General features: G+C 37.2%; 1 protein-coding gene across 3 annotated transcripts in view; it reads left to right on the top strand.

Moving 5' to 3' along the window:
* The first annotated feature begins 790 nt into the window (after positions 1-790).
* The window catches only part of LOC139130866 (TBC1 domain family member 1-like), a 76,491-nt gene continuing 59,842 nt past the window's right edge, over positions 791-17,439 (top strand). For all 3 annotated transcript variants that reach the window (XM_070696667.1, XM_070696666.1, XM_070696665.1), the window contains exon 1: positions 791-1,419. In XM_070696667.1, the coding sequence (XP_070552768.1) occupies positions 919-1,419 (501 nt within the window). In that variant the 5' untranslated portion in view covers positions 791-918. The remainder of the gene's footprint in view (positions 1,420-17,439) is intronic.

Raw genomic sequence — 17,439 nt, 5'->3', positions numbered from 1 at the left:
TTTAATTACAATATTGACAGACATCCATGTACGAAACATTATATTTTTATATTTGTTTGTAGGCCTATTTTGACGTTTTCCTTTTTTGTATTAGCTAAACTTTATTTTTGCTCTTCCCTGAGGCATGTCGAAATCCCATTTTTTTAATTCCCTATTGCACCGGTGCATTGTGGATGTGAAATTAAATTGTTGTCCCCCAGAAAATGGTCATTGCTTATCCTGTGGGTCACACACAGGTCTGTTTGACAAGTAGTGGAAGTAGGGCCGGCACAAGGCCCTGCTGTTGAAAAACTGAACAAAACACAATGAAAAAATTACAAAAGTAAAAAGCTACTGTAGGCCCTATAAGTTATTTTATTTGGGGAATACCTTCTCCTCAAGACTTTTAGATATTGCTTGTGTCACCAAATTACCAGAAATACTGCAAAAAAAAGATCATTCTTTAAGAGAGCAATTCAAGAAACAAGAAATGCGTGCGTCAAGATCGGTACGTAGGCCTATCAGCGGACTGGTATCTCTGGTGCTCGGTCACATCAAGGTCACGTATTCACGAAAACAAGCGGGTCGATAAAGACTCCCTAGCCCACCCATAGGAGGGATCCCATTTTTCGTATAATATGACTTCAAAGATTTGATTGAAGCAAGTTTCGAGAACTTTCCGAAGCGTCATCCCATGGTATATAGTAACAATTTCGCTGACGGACAAACACCATCAGTAACAATCTGACGCATTCAAAGTACGCGCCGCGGCCGGGCGGCAGTCCATTTCCAGGGAAGTTGGGGAGACTATGACATCATCGAGCAACGCTATGGCGGCCAGTCGTCTGGAGTGATCGATATCTGGAGGTGGTCATTCATTCAAAGTTTGCAGATCACAGCGGTTTGCGATATTTCCCGTTGGAACTATGTTATGCAAAGATGAGCCTTGAAACGAACCTACCCAGTGCTACCGCCACTGCGAGTAAAGACATGACTGAACAGATAAATACAAAAAACAAGTCGGGGGACGTCGATGTACACATGAGTGAAAATGAAATTGACGCTATCTCGTCAACACTTTCCGCGCGATCCGATGCAACGGTGGCTGAGAACTTCGAAGCCGGCGAAAAGATGACGTTCAACCTGATGTATTACGGTGTCGAGTCGCTGGATCGTCGCTTCACACAGTCAATGCTTCCGTGGATTCTAGCAGAAGTTCGACGGAGGCTCCAAACTCGACGAATAATCATACAGCTGTCCGCGAAGTCGCTACTGTGCATCGACGAAGAGACTGGGTCAATACTTTTTGAACACAGACTTCAGGGAATTTCAAGAATATCACGATGCCAGAGAGTCAAGACGTGTTTTGCGTACCTCTACAGAATTAACGCTGACTCTGATTTTAGTTGCCATGTATTTCAGGCCGCAGAATCGGATATGGTAAGTTCTAAAAACGGTCTTTTATTGTCTTTATACAATGTGGTATCGGTGTCATTCTGCAAGCGCATGCAGGTAGCGGTTGCCCAAGGGCCAAACAAAGAGTAAAATTGTTCACTGAATGCGCCAATGATCAGCTGTTTTCGATAAGGTCAGACAACAAACCACGGTTGTACAATCAAACTTGCATCGATTTACTATTCTGTTATATTGCATTGCCAGTAAAGGGCGTGCAAAACCTTTTGCAAACGTGACCGTGTAGTATGCAGGGCTGTGACATGACTGTGGTTCACCATTGATACATTTGGTGCATGCAGGACGCCCACCACAGTAAGGAACATGTTGACAGCACGGGAACAAAGCACGCCTTCGGTATTCCCACCCTTGTCCATTGTGATAAAGGTTATACCTAGAAGTAGAGCACGAATGAATTAATCGCGCGATTCACAAACAGTGAAACTGTTTATTTGTCCGCACAGTACTGAGCACAGTTAATTAAACTTTCACTGAACAGTGAAGAGACTTGCTAATTAGCTGTACCGTTATTCGGATGTACTGTAATTATATTAATTATCGAAATCAGTTTATCTGCGATTCGATCATGTGCAAGTATGTCAACTTTAACGGAGGGACGTCAATGTTGGCTGAACCTTCATTATTAACACCCCCCACGACAGTGACTGTCTAAAATTTTCCAAATCTTAAGTCATAAGAGGAGCAGTTGCGATTTGACAAAAGCAAGGTGTCACAATTAACTGTAAGAGAGTAATTAACTATTCACTCCCTTCCATGCCCATTCCATACTCGCTATTGAATGGGTTTGGGCCAAACCATGGCGATAGTAAAGGGTTAAAGCAAACAAATTTATTAATTGTCCCGCTCACCATTTTTATGAGCCTACTTGTAGCCGGATGATTTTAAGATTGACCTCATTATCAGAGATTGGTCTAGGAAATGTCCTGTGCTAAGTTAAACAAGGATATTACTATTGGTAGGTGTGTTAGGGTACATGTGCAATCTATCTTGGGAAATCCTGTTTGATCAAGTCTCATGTTGTGGGTTAGCCAGAGTTTGTATTTTTTCTTTCGCTTTCCATGACTTTTTGAAAATGAATGTTATCACAGATGAGCACATTGTCGCTTTGTCAAACAAGAATTTAACAAAATTGCAATTTAAAAAGTGATACTTACTCATTCACTGTTGAGGAAGAGAAAATTGATGCTGCTGTGCATGATTCATGGATAAACACTCAATCCTTGTGTGTTTCATTTGCATGTATGAGTGAATTTTGTGGCTGGTTATTATACCTTGTAAGTTTACTCTGTAACTACATCTTTATTCTTGAACAAGCTGTGTAATAGGTGAAAAGTATCTGTTTTGCCTGTGCATTTTTCATGTTAAAATGTTAGCTCCAAAACTGTCCATCACACTTGTCAAACAGCAAGCTAGAGGATAACAAAGATGTACGTTATGAAATCCATTGCACATGACAGTGTAAGCTATTCCATTGACACTCAGATCCATTCACTTCCCAATGATATCCACTGTCAAACTAGTATAAATTGCCAATTTTTACTGCAGTAGTATCTTTGCCAAGTTTAACTTAATGTTTCACTATACAATGGTTTGACTTGAATGTGAACAATTTTCTTAATTTTCCAAAATTTTTACCAATTTTCACCAATATATATATATATCTATATATATATATATATATATATATATATATATATATATATATATATATATATACACATATATATATATATATCCCAATTGTCTTTGATAGGTTGATTGGGTCTATGTTTAGTGTGAAATGTATCACAGGAAAGGAGAGGCCTTGTTTACTAGCTTGTGTTCCTGTTGTATGCAAATTTGAAGGTTTCTTATTGCAACCTATTGAGGAAATCCGTCAAAATTTTCCCACAGAACTCAAGTTCATCCTCGTGCTATTTTAAATTTTGCATTTTCGTCATCTGACTCCCCTGATTGTCATGTCTTCTAATGTCATATTTTGATCAGGAAATTCCTCCTACATATCTCTGAGTCACTCAAAACTAACTCTGATATCCCTCGCACTCAACCCATTGTTTGTCGCCGATTGTTATGTCCAAGAGTGTTTTTTTTTCTCTCACTTCCGGAAATTTGATATTTTGCAAAGTTGCTGGTTGGTTGCTGGTTTTCATCACTTGAATCCACTGTGGTTGGACGACTGCCATGCCAAACCACTATCTCACCCTGTTTTTCTCAGCATGTCTTCCCCTTAACTACAGAAACAATTGGGTTCAAGGTGATTTGACAGTTAAAATTGTCAAAACATTGTTCCATCCGCTGTGATACTGCAACTACAAATAAGATTGGTGACTAAAAGTATTTTCCATGTAGTAGATTTTACAGTAAACATTGAAGCAGCTAACATATGGATATTCAGGGACTGACCATCAGATCTTTGGAGGGGATAATCATGACAAAAGTTTTTTGCATTCCAGAACTTTATTTTCGTTAGAGTTGGGCATTATGCACACGCCATTCTTCCTTAATGCCACGTTTGGATTTTCTAATAAAATGCAACAAAGAAGCATGAATTTCTCTTTTTCAGCAGATCATTTGATCTTGTCTGTCCCCCTGCTAAGATAATGGTTGATCCCTAAAATCTGCACGAGGTCAGTATCTTGCGAAGAAAAGTAACAATTATGTTTCAGAGTTAGTTTTGTTATTTCCTATGTGCAGAATTGATGCTATCAAAAATAACTGAAATAATTCAAATATTGACTGTCAATATATTGTAAGTTAGTTATCGTTGTGCTAGGCTTTGCAGTTGAATTGTGATTGTCCTTTAAGAATTGAAGTTTTCATTTTAAAGTTTCTGAAAGCAGTACACCATTACTTCGTTTTTCCAGTTTTTCAATATAAATGATTTTACTGAGTAAAATATAACTGAGCTATTGTCATTCCACAGAAAATAAGTGAAAAACTTTCCTCTATGCCCTGCAAAATGGCTCTGGTAACAATCATGGGTGCCCCATTATGGAGAATTATGGAGAATTATGCAAAGGGGAAGTGTTTATTGTTACATTTTGCACCCTCGTAAGTAAACTCAACATAACAGATATTCGAAGCACAATACTTGGATTATAATGTTCATGAAAGGTCAGTTGTCAAGGATTTGTGTTCTGAATAAATGCCATGCGGGTAATTTTTGTAAGATAACACTTAACACATAAAGTAGTTCTGCAGTAGGGAAAAAGTATTTGATTATACACGAGCTGTGTTGTCTCATATTATCTGTGTAATGTCTGCCAGAGATATGCGGTATGTGGTTTTTTCCAGGCTTAGATTTTTGCTCCAGTTTCTTAATCTCAAGGTACCGGTCTTCTATATTTTCTATGGAAAACAAAAGCCACTTTCAAAATTCCCTAACAACCAAAAACAGACTGGCAGTGGTAAGGAGGAAGGGCGATTGCGTGGGGAAACAGTTTTACTTGAAAGTCCCAGACAGGTGATATCATTAATCTATCGGTGTTTTGCCATTTGTAAATAAAAAAACAAGGTTGTTTGTCGCATAAAATAATCAGATTCTCCTGAATCACCATGCACTCGTCATTGCATTGCAGAATCAAATACTAGTTACCTCACATTGTTAAACAACGTTATTTGCTCTGGTATGTTGCCCAGCAAACATAATGCATGTTTGTGATGTTTATGTGTGTTATATGATCTCAGATTCTGGTACTGTAATAGACCACTATATGGTGCAGGGAAAGTCTCTATTATGGCAGGTGTGTGCCAATGTCAGAAAGTTTGAAGGTCTAAGAACTCATGTATTGAATTTTCATGTCAGCATGTTCACGCATGACAGATGAGCTGTCATCATTAGCTGTTGTTGAAGTTCAAAGCAAATAACATTTTCCCTGTACAGCACCAGTTTCCAATGTTGTACATGGAAACACTCAAATCTCTGAAGAAACATGGTTTACGCTTGTCAATCATCCTCTTTCGTGAATACAAAAACCAAAATACTATCTGTAGGTGATGTACAAATCTTAGTCAAGTCACGTAAAATATCTGCCGTGGTTTGCATGTCTATCACATTGAAAAGTTTCTGGCATGACATTGCCATGGTGATGTGTTGCCTGACTGATATATACCGTAGGTGTGAGATTACTTTGCGAGTGGATGTCTCAGAATTTCCATGGTTGTTCATGGTACACGAAAGATCACACTTGCCTCAAGCTATTTTAAACACAAAGTCTCCTGGTCTCCTGTGCATATGCTGATGCTTGAAGCCTTTATTATTACATGTACTGGTAAGATAGCAAGCGCCGCAAAACTGACATAACTTTTGCCCAAACTTTCCTCATGGAAACTCAACCATTCTCTTACCAAATCAAGACTAAAAATCAGTCATCCCCGTACTTTGGTACCAGAGAAACAAATTATGTGAAGTTTAAGTACATTTGAAATTCAAAATGGCTGCCATCCCTATGTAAACTCTATTAGGAAAAGTAAAATTTTTGATTTTCAAAAAAAAACAAGATTGTAAAAATTTATTTATTCTGAGCGTGTCAAAATGAGCCCATAAAAGGTGTAGGCAAGACAAGTATTGTAAAACATTTTGAGTCTGAGTATGTGTCTACGAGGCACATCCTACATGTAAAGTAAAGGTAGAATGTTTCTCAAAGATAGATAAATTTTTACAATTCTCATAATTCTTTTTTGGTCTACCATTTGTGGGGGGCCCACTTTTAAGCTCTTTGAGTGAGAAACAGTTTCACTGTCTTAGACGATGGAAAATTTTATTTTTCCCCATGGAGTTACCACATGAATGGCAGCCATTTTGAATTTCAAATATCAGTAAATGCCAGGTAATTTGATCTCTAGTACCAAACTTTGCACGGTGATCGCTGATTTGATAAGAGAATGGTTGAAAATTTCATTTAGGAAAGTTTAATAACCTTAACATTCCGTAAATAATGCTACTGTTTTGCAATGCACATTGTTTACTATACGTGTACAGTATGTCAATGTTCAATGCCAAACAAGATAATCTTAATCGCAAGATATTATGATTGTGTTGTCTGTTCCAGAATTTTCAAAGTAAGAATATCACCGTGTCTGTTCAGAATGAAATTCCAACAAACTCCATTTTCTGCAAAACAAATGAAAGTGGCTTATCAAGAGCTATTTCACAAATCAGAACTGAATTTGTCTTGTATTTTTTTCAGCAAGCAGCAAGTTATACTGAAACCTTCATCAGTTGGACTTGGATAGATTCAACTGTTAGCTCACTCTTACAATATTTTCACATCATGTGTTTTCTAGCTAGATGGAATACATGTACATCTTTTATTTGATTTGTGTTATAACATGACCAGTCATTGAATGCATTGAAACGTGTGTATTTACTTAAACTCTCAAACCATTGTATTTGTGGTTGGTCTCGGTGATTTCATCATTAAATAGGTAGTCTAGGACCTCTGCTCTGTTTTGGAGTACGCTGCAGGTTTGAGGGGCAGCATAGTGTATGCAGAAACCGAGGAGAGATCCTAGACTAATCATGAAACCACCTCAGAAGAGGAGGGAAGGATGTTGAAAGTGGTTTGACGGCAACAGAGAAAGGAATGAGGGGCGTTGTTGTGAATACAGAAAAGAGAGAAAAGGGGAGGTGGTTGATGTTTATTTATACGTTATAGCAGAGCAAGGAAAAGAAGAGCATTTTATAAAGAACTTTTCAAAGAGTCTGAGAAAATCAGAATGGACTGAGTGAATTTAATACAGTACCTGTATTTCCCAGGTGACTGACAGAATACTTTTGATGTAAAAAAAATTTCATTTGAGCAGTAGATGTACTTCAAGTCCAAGCTTACAAGATCAGTGCAAAACAGAGTTGTAGAAGAGAAATTTATGTACTGGTAGAACAGCAAGTTCTTTTTTTTGCGAATTTTGTCTGAAGATCATTAAGCTTCTGTTCAGATTGTGCCAATATATATACATGATGTCTGCCAAGAATCTCATCTTTGAAGTTTGCGATGACTTGTGCAATCTTACACTTTGAGACTTGTGTCGTAATTATTTTCTGTAATGCACCAGATGCGTGCTAATCACATATTGGAGTTTGGAGACACCTTGCCAATTTTCTTTGAATCTCGTTCCGTGTCAGCCAAGTCCCTGGCCAGCGCAGTGCAATTTTCTTTTCTGCTCGAGCGGTGATTCCCAAAGCATCTCACGGAGTTGATGTGCGTGATGTTTCCATGGTGATGTGCAATCTTCATCACCGTTCCTGATACCTTGGCATTTTGTGTCTCATGATTTGATGCGTTAGAATATTTGAAAACTTCTGTTGTGACACCGCCTCATAATCTGTACATCCACAGAGATGTCGCTGTTACACAACACTGAGTGTAGTCCTCACCTGAGATCCACACTAAATCTATTACATTGAATACCTGTATGCTATGCAGAGAATTTTCAACTTCAGTCAAATTGCCAAGCAACTGTCTTGAAATAGTCTTTGTACTGTTGAGTTTGTTTAGTAGGTGTGATCGTAAATAAAATCAAATACCTGTTCACAGATGCAAATCTAAGTGTACAGGATGTTTTATGGTGGTTAGGTTTATGGTCTCTCAACCAGACTGTGAATTAAATTGTGATTTCAAATTTCAAGCTCTCTATGTGAATACTGGTAAACTTAAAACTGTAACCCATCTATATACAGGTTCTCCCAACTATTCAATAAATTGTTATTCTATTCTTACTTTCATAGTGTTATATGCATAAAGTACCCCAGCACCAAAGACAAATACACACTTTCCTCAACATATTTTTTCCAAAGTTTTCTACTCTAAAGCCAACATTACTGAATGAAAAAAGCTGATCAAACAAAAATGTTTAAGGTTGGCTGTTGCCACTCTCATAGTGTTTCATCAAGGTAACAATGCTGTCATGTCGTCCAAGTTGTAGACTTGTAACCAATACAGCCTCTGCATTGCAAGGAATTTGATATTTGTCTCTTTTTTTATGGGGGGGGGGATAGTTTTATGTCATATGATTTGTAAACTTGCCATGCAAGTTGTCCTTTTGTGGTTTTGAAATACAAGGCCTGATACATTCAACTGTGTTGGTGTAATCGTAGACAGTAAAGTTCTCGACTGTCTATGGACTAATCACATCTGTCTTAGGTTCATTGTTTAATACTGAAACCTTGCTTTGATTAGGTAACTGCTCATTAAAAGCAATTGTCTTTGTTTTCAAACTGTTGTATCATGTCCTTTCTCCATTCAAAGTTTCAACTTTACCATAGAAAACAATGGCTTTGGTTCAAACCATGGTGCTGAAAAGGTGAAGTCGCATCCTACAAAGCAAAGCACAGCTGAACATTTTTTGCTCATCAGTTGTTCCCTCTGAAATGTTGTGAAGGATGTGGATTGTATGTCTAGTGGAGATGACTGTATGGAAGTGACAGCTATTGGTTTACAAAATGGCTGAATTAAAAATGTTTTCTATTCTGTCGTATATACCGGTATTGCAAATTTTTTACCGTCTGCGTAAATTTTGCAGTATTTCGAGTGTTTTTTTGCAAGTCAATGTAGGTCATATAACAAGTTGCATAAATGCATAAATTTGTTGCACATTGTAATGTGCAGTACGTGCATGCCATGAAATGCAAGAAGTGATATGCAGAACTGTCAAATACTGTGACAGTGGTATTTTATTTGCACTGGTCAAGTGGGGAACCATTTAAGTATAAAAATACTCACATAGAAAAGTCACTGAGAGTGCCAAGCTATTCTGCACAATAGCTAGCATGGAAACCTTGACCTAGTAGATGGCTTGAACTTTCCACAATGTGACACAGAGTCATGTATTAACATAAACAGGAACTGCGTATATGGGTAACGACAACTGTAAAATACATATCAAGGGTGTAATGGAGCGGGGCATTCCTTGTGGCCTTGCAGTTTCTGGAGTTCATTCACACCTACATGTACATTGTGGTATCTTGACTCCATAGCATACATGAGTGTTTTTGCTAAGGGCGGTAAGTAGGTAAATGTTACCGGGGTTCCCCAGTCATTTTACCTGGGTTCCCCTTGGTATATCAATGCAATCAGGTTAGGGGACAGAAGAAATGTTACCTGGGTTCCCAAATCATTTACCAGTGTTCCCAAACCTTAGCAAAAACACTGATACATGTAGTGGTATTATTAGTGCATGCTTGTCTACCTCTGTACAATTTGTGTCAGATCAACATTCATTTGTGAAGGTATTCCTTTGATCATATAAAATCGGCCATTTCACAGGAAATATTGAAAAAAAATTGTAGATTTAATATTTCTGCTCGGCACCAGAAAGTGTGATAGTATAAGATGCGACAGATAGTCCCATAAATGACTTTGTAATGAAATTGATATTAAATGAAATTGACAACTCTTGCCAAATAATATTCATACATTTTAATCTGAAAAAATTCTTCTTAAAGCATGCAATAAACTAAGCTTCTGGGTGTATTTCATGACCATATTTAAAATTGCATCTCCCCCTCACAACTATTAAATTGACATGTGACTTAATGAAATTTATAAAAACATGAGAAAAGACAAACATTGTTAAAAGTTTATTTCATGTAAAACAATACAGGAAATTGGCATACTCATGCTACTGTAATGCAACATTCATTATGTACGGATTGATTACATAAGACATCGTTAATTAGCTTCAGAATGAAATATTTATACATTTGTTTAACTCTCAAATCTCACAGTCACTGGAATGCAATGTTATTATATATTTTTTCCTGTTTTAAGCAAGGAGTTGTAAGATCTATTTTTAGCTTTATACAGTCATCCTGCGTGAATTTACATTACACAGGTATTTCCGATGTTCACAGTTTAGTGGAATTGCAATTGTTTGCCAAAGGTTTTGATATGATATAACAGTGTCACTCTCTATTTGGACAACGTCTGGTCTGCCTGGCATGGTTAGTGTAGTACTGGTATTGTCTCCCTGATTGTATTGAGGGAGATTCCTTACCTGAATAAACACCCCTGGCTTGCAACATTGGTTTTCAGGATTTATGTTTGATAGATCAGCTTTTAGAAGCAAAAAAAGTTTTCATAATGTTTGATTATTTTATCAAAGCGTCATTATATTCCTGCCAGGAATATTTATTCCAAATCATGCCTTACTGCACAATCTATGTCAATGACTTGTCACACAGTGCATACCGCTACAATCTGTACTGGACACAAAGTATACATACATGTACCTGACATTATCTCAACAATCTCAACATTTGTGAAAACTCTTCTTTTCAATGAAAGGATCACTCTCCACAGAGAACTCTGACATCGTAAAAATTATTTTTGATCCAAAACAATGCATGTTTACCTTGGAAATATAATGCACATGACACACAATGTAAACTACTTTTATGAAGAGAGTCAATAATGCTGTCGGTTCATCAGAATGCAGGGCACCAACTGTATGTATCACATCTCAATGAAAGATCAGTAAGGCAATTCTGTAGATAGCAAACTCCATTATCTGTGCAGTGTTGACAAAGCAAGAGTTTATGTTTGATTAAGTTTTTGTCATTATTTATTCATGAAGATTGAAAGGAGGAATGTAATTACCTGTGTGAAAAGACACAGAAAAACAAACTGGTGCCCTGTTCCTGTTTCAGACACATTCTTTTCAGTACCCATTTTGTTCTTGCCACCAAGGCACTGGGTACTGACAGGGTACCCTAGGTGATCACGACAGTGTCTCAGAGCGGTCATCAATCATCTCCAGTGCCCTCATTAGCAAGGTTTACTCAAAGCAGTGGTGAATTCTCTCAAGTACCTGCAATAAAACATGATCAGACATTCAGGAATATTCCCATGGTGCATTGCACTGCAGAGGCCCTCTGGCGAAATACACCTGTCAGATTATCGATCTTGCAGGTCATTACGTCCCATTTGCCAGTATTGTAGGTACTGTCAGCAACATAATGCACTTGAAGCAGAAGGGTAAATTTTCAGTTCAGTTGGCAACAACAGCCTCATGCATCAAGATATACTACACGTAGGTTTCAACTTAGCATACATAGAGTGTCCACATACTGGTATGGCCATGCCAATGAGATATCTATAGGTCACAATTTCATTGATCAATCATATCATTCTGTGTGTTTTTGTCGCTGTGTATATCCTCTTGTTTCCAGTGTAATTCTTTAACCATTCCTTAGGGGTTTCATATCGTTGTTCTAGAATTTTGCATAAAATTAATAATTGTTCTACGTACTGGACAGTACATACATACAGGTATATATATACTGGTCATGTTGGTTTAATACTTACTGTATGTGGGATAACATAACCCCAGCTTGCCCTTTGTAGCTAGATTTATCACAAAAGTACCTGATTAGCTTACCATTCTGTATCTTCAGAGTTCAGAGTAAAGATACTTTCAGCCCAACAAAGCCTACTGCAATCTTCACACCTACATCTGGCAGTTTCTTTCATCAAGGATTTGTCATGCCGTGAATAGTTGCAGGCACGTGAAATAGCTGTCCCTTTTCCAATTTCCATTTTCTCTGTCAAGGAATGGTGCATTGCAAAAGCTTCAAATTTTTAATGACAAAGTGATTACTTCGACATCACAGTGTCATGTGTGCTGATTCTGTTCAATGAAACAGCCGCTGAGCCGGCTCTGATTTTATGCTCATTGAAGAGAGGTACCAATTATGACCAAACCATGGAATGGTTGTCATAGCAAATTACTACTGTACATCCAGCAAATTGGACATGTCGTCAATTATTTCAATTTTACAAAAGCGGTAATTTCTTTGATAGCTAATGGTAATCAGTATTTTCACAAAAATGTTCAAGTGAAAACTTAGTAAACAATTCATAATGTAATGACATAATGAAATCCAGTCGCATATGATGGAATTTTTTTCGATCTCCATAGTAATGCAATAAAGTTTTCAATATACGGCACGCACACTCCAAGATAGTAATCCTCAATTTTGTAAGCCACACTTGTGTCAATGACGTAGTTCTATCCCGGCAGACTCATAAAAACAGCTTCAAAACCACTAAAAGCTTATATTCCATCAGAAATAAATTGAAGCGTGTTTTGACCCAAAGATCCTCGAGTGAATTTTATGGCAGTTTCTTAAATTATTTTGGATGCCTAAGACATGATCAGATTATTGAGCAAAAAGCATTTCTGATTTTTACAGAAACTACAAGTATGTAGGTTTGAGAACCCCCTGAAAGAGATGGATTTTTCAAAATACGTTTTCCTGTTGTCAAGAACAAAATAGAATTGCAAATTAAATTTGTTGTATTTGCTAATAAAAAGAGTGTTTTTTGTGGTGTCAACATACACATGTTGTGACATCTGTATGTGTCCGTGTTTTCATATGGTAGTATTGTTTGCATTTACTGGTATGTTTTCCAATAACTTTCTTTGCATTCTAGAACGAATAAAAAGTATTTAGTGTCTAATTTTAGACGTTACATTGCCTACACTTTTCCAAGTTATCAAAGACTGACGTCATTTAATTTTCAATTTGATTTATATGGAAAAGTGTAAAATGATACCTTATGTATGATGACAAAGAGCAAAAAACAGCGGAGGAAATTAGTTTATCGTTGAAAGAAATGAAGTATTTATCTTGCTTCTTAATAAATAATTGGCCTGGTCTTGAAGATGATGTGTTGCACGTCACATGAACGTATGTCTGTGTTTTGTTAAGAGACTTCAATTGACAGGTGAGACAAGTCAATTAAACTGAGTGGCTGTTGTTGACGTCATGTGAATTCTCAGGACACAACTGAGTCATCTACGGTTCTCTACCTTCAGTACTGTACATGTACAGGAGTTCCATTCTGTTGCATAGCAATAAAAATCGTTGCAAAACCTGGGTTTGAACTGATTAAAGGTGGACAAAGACTGGAAAACGGTATAAGGCCCATTGGGCGGCCATCAGGCGACATGTTAAGTTCTGTTATCAGATAAAATGGTTGTAATACAGATACTCTTTGCCCCAGGGCAATCTTATTGAATAGCTAAATTTGCCCTGAGTGTGTGGTGTGCTTGTGCTGGCCAATACTACCAGTTGATAATGAATCCCTTGAAACTGAACAATTTTGCTGGCAGGGATCGTTCCCAGCCGTACATTGTACATTACTCTTCAGTGTGAATGTGTCTTCCATGGGTAGTTTACATTCAGATATAGTTAGATTAATCCAGGAGCGAATATTTTCGTGTCTGCATTGACAAGCAAATTTGACAGATTTTGTTTCCTAGAAACTAAAAGTGAATTCAATTCCTCCAGTGATTGTGAAAGCAAAAGTTTGAGAGTGTAAAACACAGGAAGATTTGTGCCGTCACATGAATCACTGAAAATGTTTCATAGGGGATATTTATAGCGTTTTGAAATTGTGAAAGAAAGATTAGGCTCCAGATTTGACACATGAAAGTTGACCTACATGTACTGGGCCAGATTCTATAATAACCGCGCTACTCAGAGATGGACCACACGGTATAGCCCCCATAAGTGTCACAGCTGTTGTGCAGAGTTGTTGATTGTTTGTATTGGGTCATGATGTCATGGGTGACTGGTGTATTGAACAAACCTTGGGCTGCTGCTCATAAAGATGTATGTTGCATGTCAATAGTTTTATGTCCATCTGTGGATTTTTGGAAATAATAATTTTTCATGTGTGTATAGAACATTCGGAGAATGTATGAAAAATAAAATAAAATTTCATTAAAATAAATATAATTGCCATACATTACCGCATGGCTTTATCTCTGTCAATGACCTGAATCACATGTAAAGTCAGGGCGATGTACAACCTAGAAGCATGGGAATATATGTCCATAAACGTTTTATTTGTGATCAGTCTTTGTGTACATATGCATATCAATTCTCATGCATAATTTGTTCTGTTGAGCCAACAATAGAAATCAGAAAAGATAACATGATATTTTTGATAAAGGCATTCTTTTTCATTCTATTGATCTCATCACATGTACATACACGTGTGACATCCCAAAATGTGCTGTTTGGATAGCGTCAAACTGAGAGTTTGCCATATTTATAGCCATGACTCCCCCACCACGATTTAGGCACAAAATTTAGCATATATGTCCTTTCTAAGTAATTTCTGCTGCAGCCATTCACTTTCAGTTCAAAGTCAGGTGCATGTCTGAAGACAGGTGTATGGTGGATACAGATCTTTAAGGCTAGCAGTCCTGCCTCTCTTGATAGCTTTCTGTGAACTATTTTACAAAATAGCTGATTTTTCTGTGTATTTAGGTTTTAAAACTGTAGATTGAAAACATTTCAAATCTATGGAAATGTTTTGGTCTTCATGATATAAACAAAAATATGAAAAAATGTTAAAGTTGTTTTCCGAGTATAAATTTATTGCCATTTCCTTCCTGTCATTTTCCTGTACACATTTTCAAAAAAATTTTCAGCTCCATACCAAACTACCATGCTTAGTAAATAAAATGACAGGGTCATTGTACCTTGAAACAGTCAAAATGTTTTGGATGCCCTTTGATGGGACTGAGTGATCTGTAAGTCTGTGGAAACCAGCTATCCAATACCAACCGTGTTTCTATTGGTTCACCTTGTCCTGTATCCTTGGCTGACCATGTCCTGTTGTCTCCTATTCTAGTTCTAGTTTCCAACTGTAAACATAACATCCTGCTAGCTCAACAGATGTACACTCTATAAATTGAAATATACCGTACATATTCGCTGTAACAGGTGTTAGACTGTTTTTGTTTGAGGTTCCTGAACTCTACCATATTTTTTATTCTGTTTTCATCTGTTGATTTTAAAGTATAGTTCAAAGATCAAGATTTCAATATCCCAGGGATCAAAGGGTGTACTTCTTACTGGTCAATGACCTGATATCATCCCTATGTTCACCGGTGTGACACATGAAGCAACTTCAAGGATGCCAATGCTTAGGATGAATTGGCATCTTGGTCTGTGTTTCTAATAATTATATCTGCACGATATTTTGCTTTCCCTAACTTAAACGGTATCTACTAGGATGTTTTGAGGGAAAGTTCATATGCAAATTGGCAGTCTGATATAAATCCTCTGAATTATTAGTTGTGATCCTGATCATTTGCACCACCTATGCAAGTACAATTCTAGACCTTATACTACTCTTAAACCAGATACCATACTTTCATACCACTAAATCCAAGATTCCAAGTACAGTCCCTGTGATCCAAGTCAGTGTGTTTCATGCAGTTGTCTGCCCTTCAATTCATGGTTTATTCTTTGCTCTTCAATCTTTTACTTTCCCTCAATTCCCACCTGAATGTCACGCTGACTGGATTATGCATCTGGAGGAGCTAAACATTTTTCTTTCGTAGGGCTTTACATCATGTCAGCCAGCAAATCCCCAAACGGCCGCCGATCACATTTATGATAGAGTGAATTGCAACCTGCAGCCCATCAATCAAACTGCCGTCCATATTTCAAAGCTTTGCCAATGGATGACATCATAATGGGGCTATCATATCACCCAAGCACAATGTCACTTCCAAGGTCAAATTTGAATCTACTCAAATGAAAGAATGTCTGAAACTCATTGATTTTAAATTGCTAAATTATTCTAATGCTAAATTTCCCAGTTAAAATGTATGAATGTATGCAAAACATATTAATGAGCTTTGTGATAGTATACATATCATATGGTAATGATTTTGTCTCTGGAAAGTAAATCATTGGCCAAAAATTATGTCCATGTCAACTTGTTTGTGCATATGATTAGATTTTATATGCCCATAACTTCTATGTAAAGATATTGTAGTTCAACACTAGGGTACTGTTTGCCATTCATTTACCTTAAATATAGTAAAAACATTTTCCATTGAAACATGCAGCAATAAAGTCATCATGATTGAAGAGAAAATACTGTTACTTCAAATTGTTTTGATGGCCGTAAATTTGATTTCCAATTTCTGACAATGTTGTTTTCATAAGTTGAAGATGTTGTTCCATCCGAGTTTTGACTTTTTCGAATAGGTTATTGTAAATGATGCACCCCTTCACGATAGCAGCTTAGCGCTACCCTTAAGCGTTGATTTGCGGAGCGGATATCATGCTCTGGCTCGCGAGAACGGAATAGGTTTCGCTCAACACAGTATGATATTATAATTTCCATTTTGTTTTGATGAAGGCCATGTTGTAGGAGTTCAGTGCTCATCAAGTTCTTCTACAGTGCATTGACCTGCAGGCCATGTGATGCCAAATCAAGGATACTGTGTGGTTAAGTAGTCCTGCTGATAGCGGTTGCAGGATACAACATGTAATTTAAGTGCATTTTGTATGTGTATAGCATATACTGTAATCTATTGTCACCATGAGGTTATCCTGATCGTAGATTTGATTCTAAATATAGCATCACACGCACAAAATTGACTTGGTGCCGATAAAAATTCCTGTTTTGCGGCAATATTTCTTGCCAGTATTCTACTCCTTTCGTCACCATATAGGTACCATTTCAATAATTCTTGCATGCAGAATATCCTAAAATCTAGTCAGAAATTTCTTACTCATATTTACTTTTTAGATGAGCTTGTTTATAACAGAACAGGCCCTATTGAATTCTGAATTATCAATAAGGTTATAAAGTTAACTAAAAGACAACATTTCAAACCAATTGATGCAAATGTTTGTCTCAGAATGGTTTCCCCTGGACATTTCCAACTTACCAGTGTGGATTAACACTGACCCTTTTACCACTATGGTTTTGCCCAAATCCATTGTTATCAATGATGATCTTGGACCTTGCTTACAGTGAATTAGGGGTGAACAGGTTAAGACGTGTCCTGTGAGTAAATATCCACAGGGTAACTATCCTAGAGTCTTCATATGTCAGGGTTAAAAATAAATAATGTTTGGTCGGGTCGTTGCCCCCGCCCCGTAAGCTGTCGTTATACTGACATCACAATGACAACTTTGGAAAAAAACAACTGCCTATGCGTTAAATATTT

This window comes from Ptychodera flava, chromosome 4, assembly GCF_041260155.1.
Source record: "Ptychodera flava strain L36383 chromosome 4, AS_Pfla_20210202, whole genome shotgun sequence".
NCBI lineage: Eukaryota > Metazoa > Hemichordata > Enteropneusta > Ptychoderidae > Ptychodera > Ptychodera flava.
The sequence above is the reverse complement of the archived record's forward strand: the minus strand, read 5'-3'. Positions and strand labels throughout refer to the sequence as shown.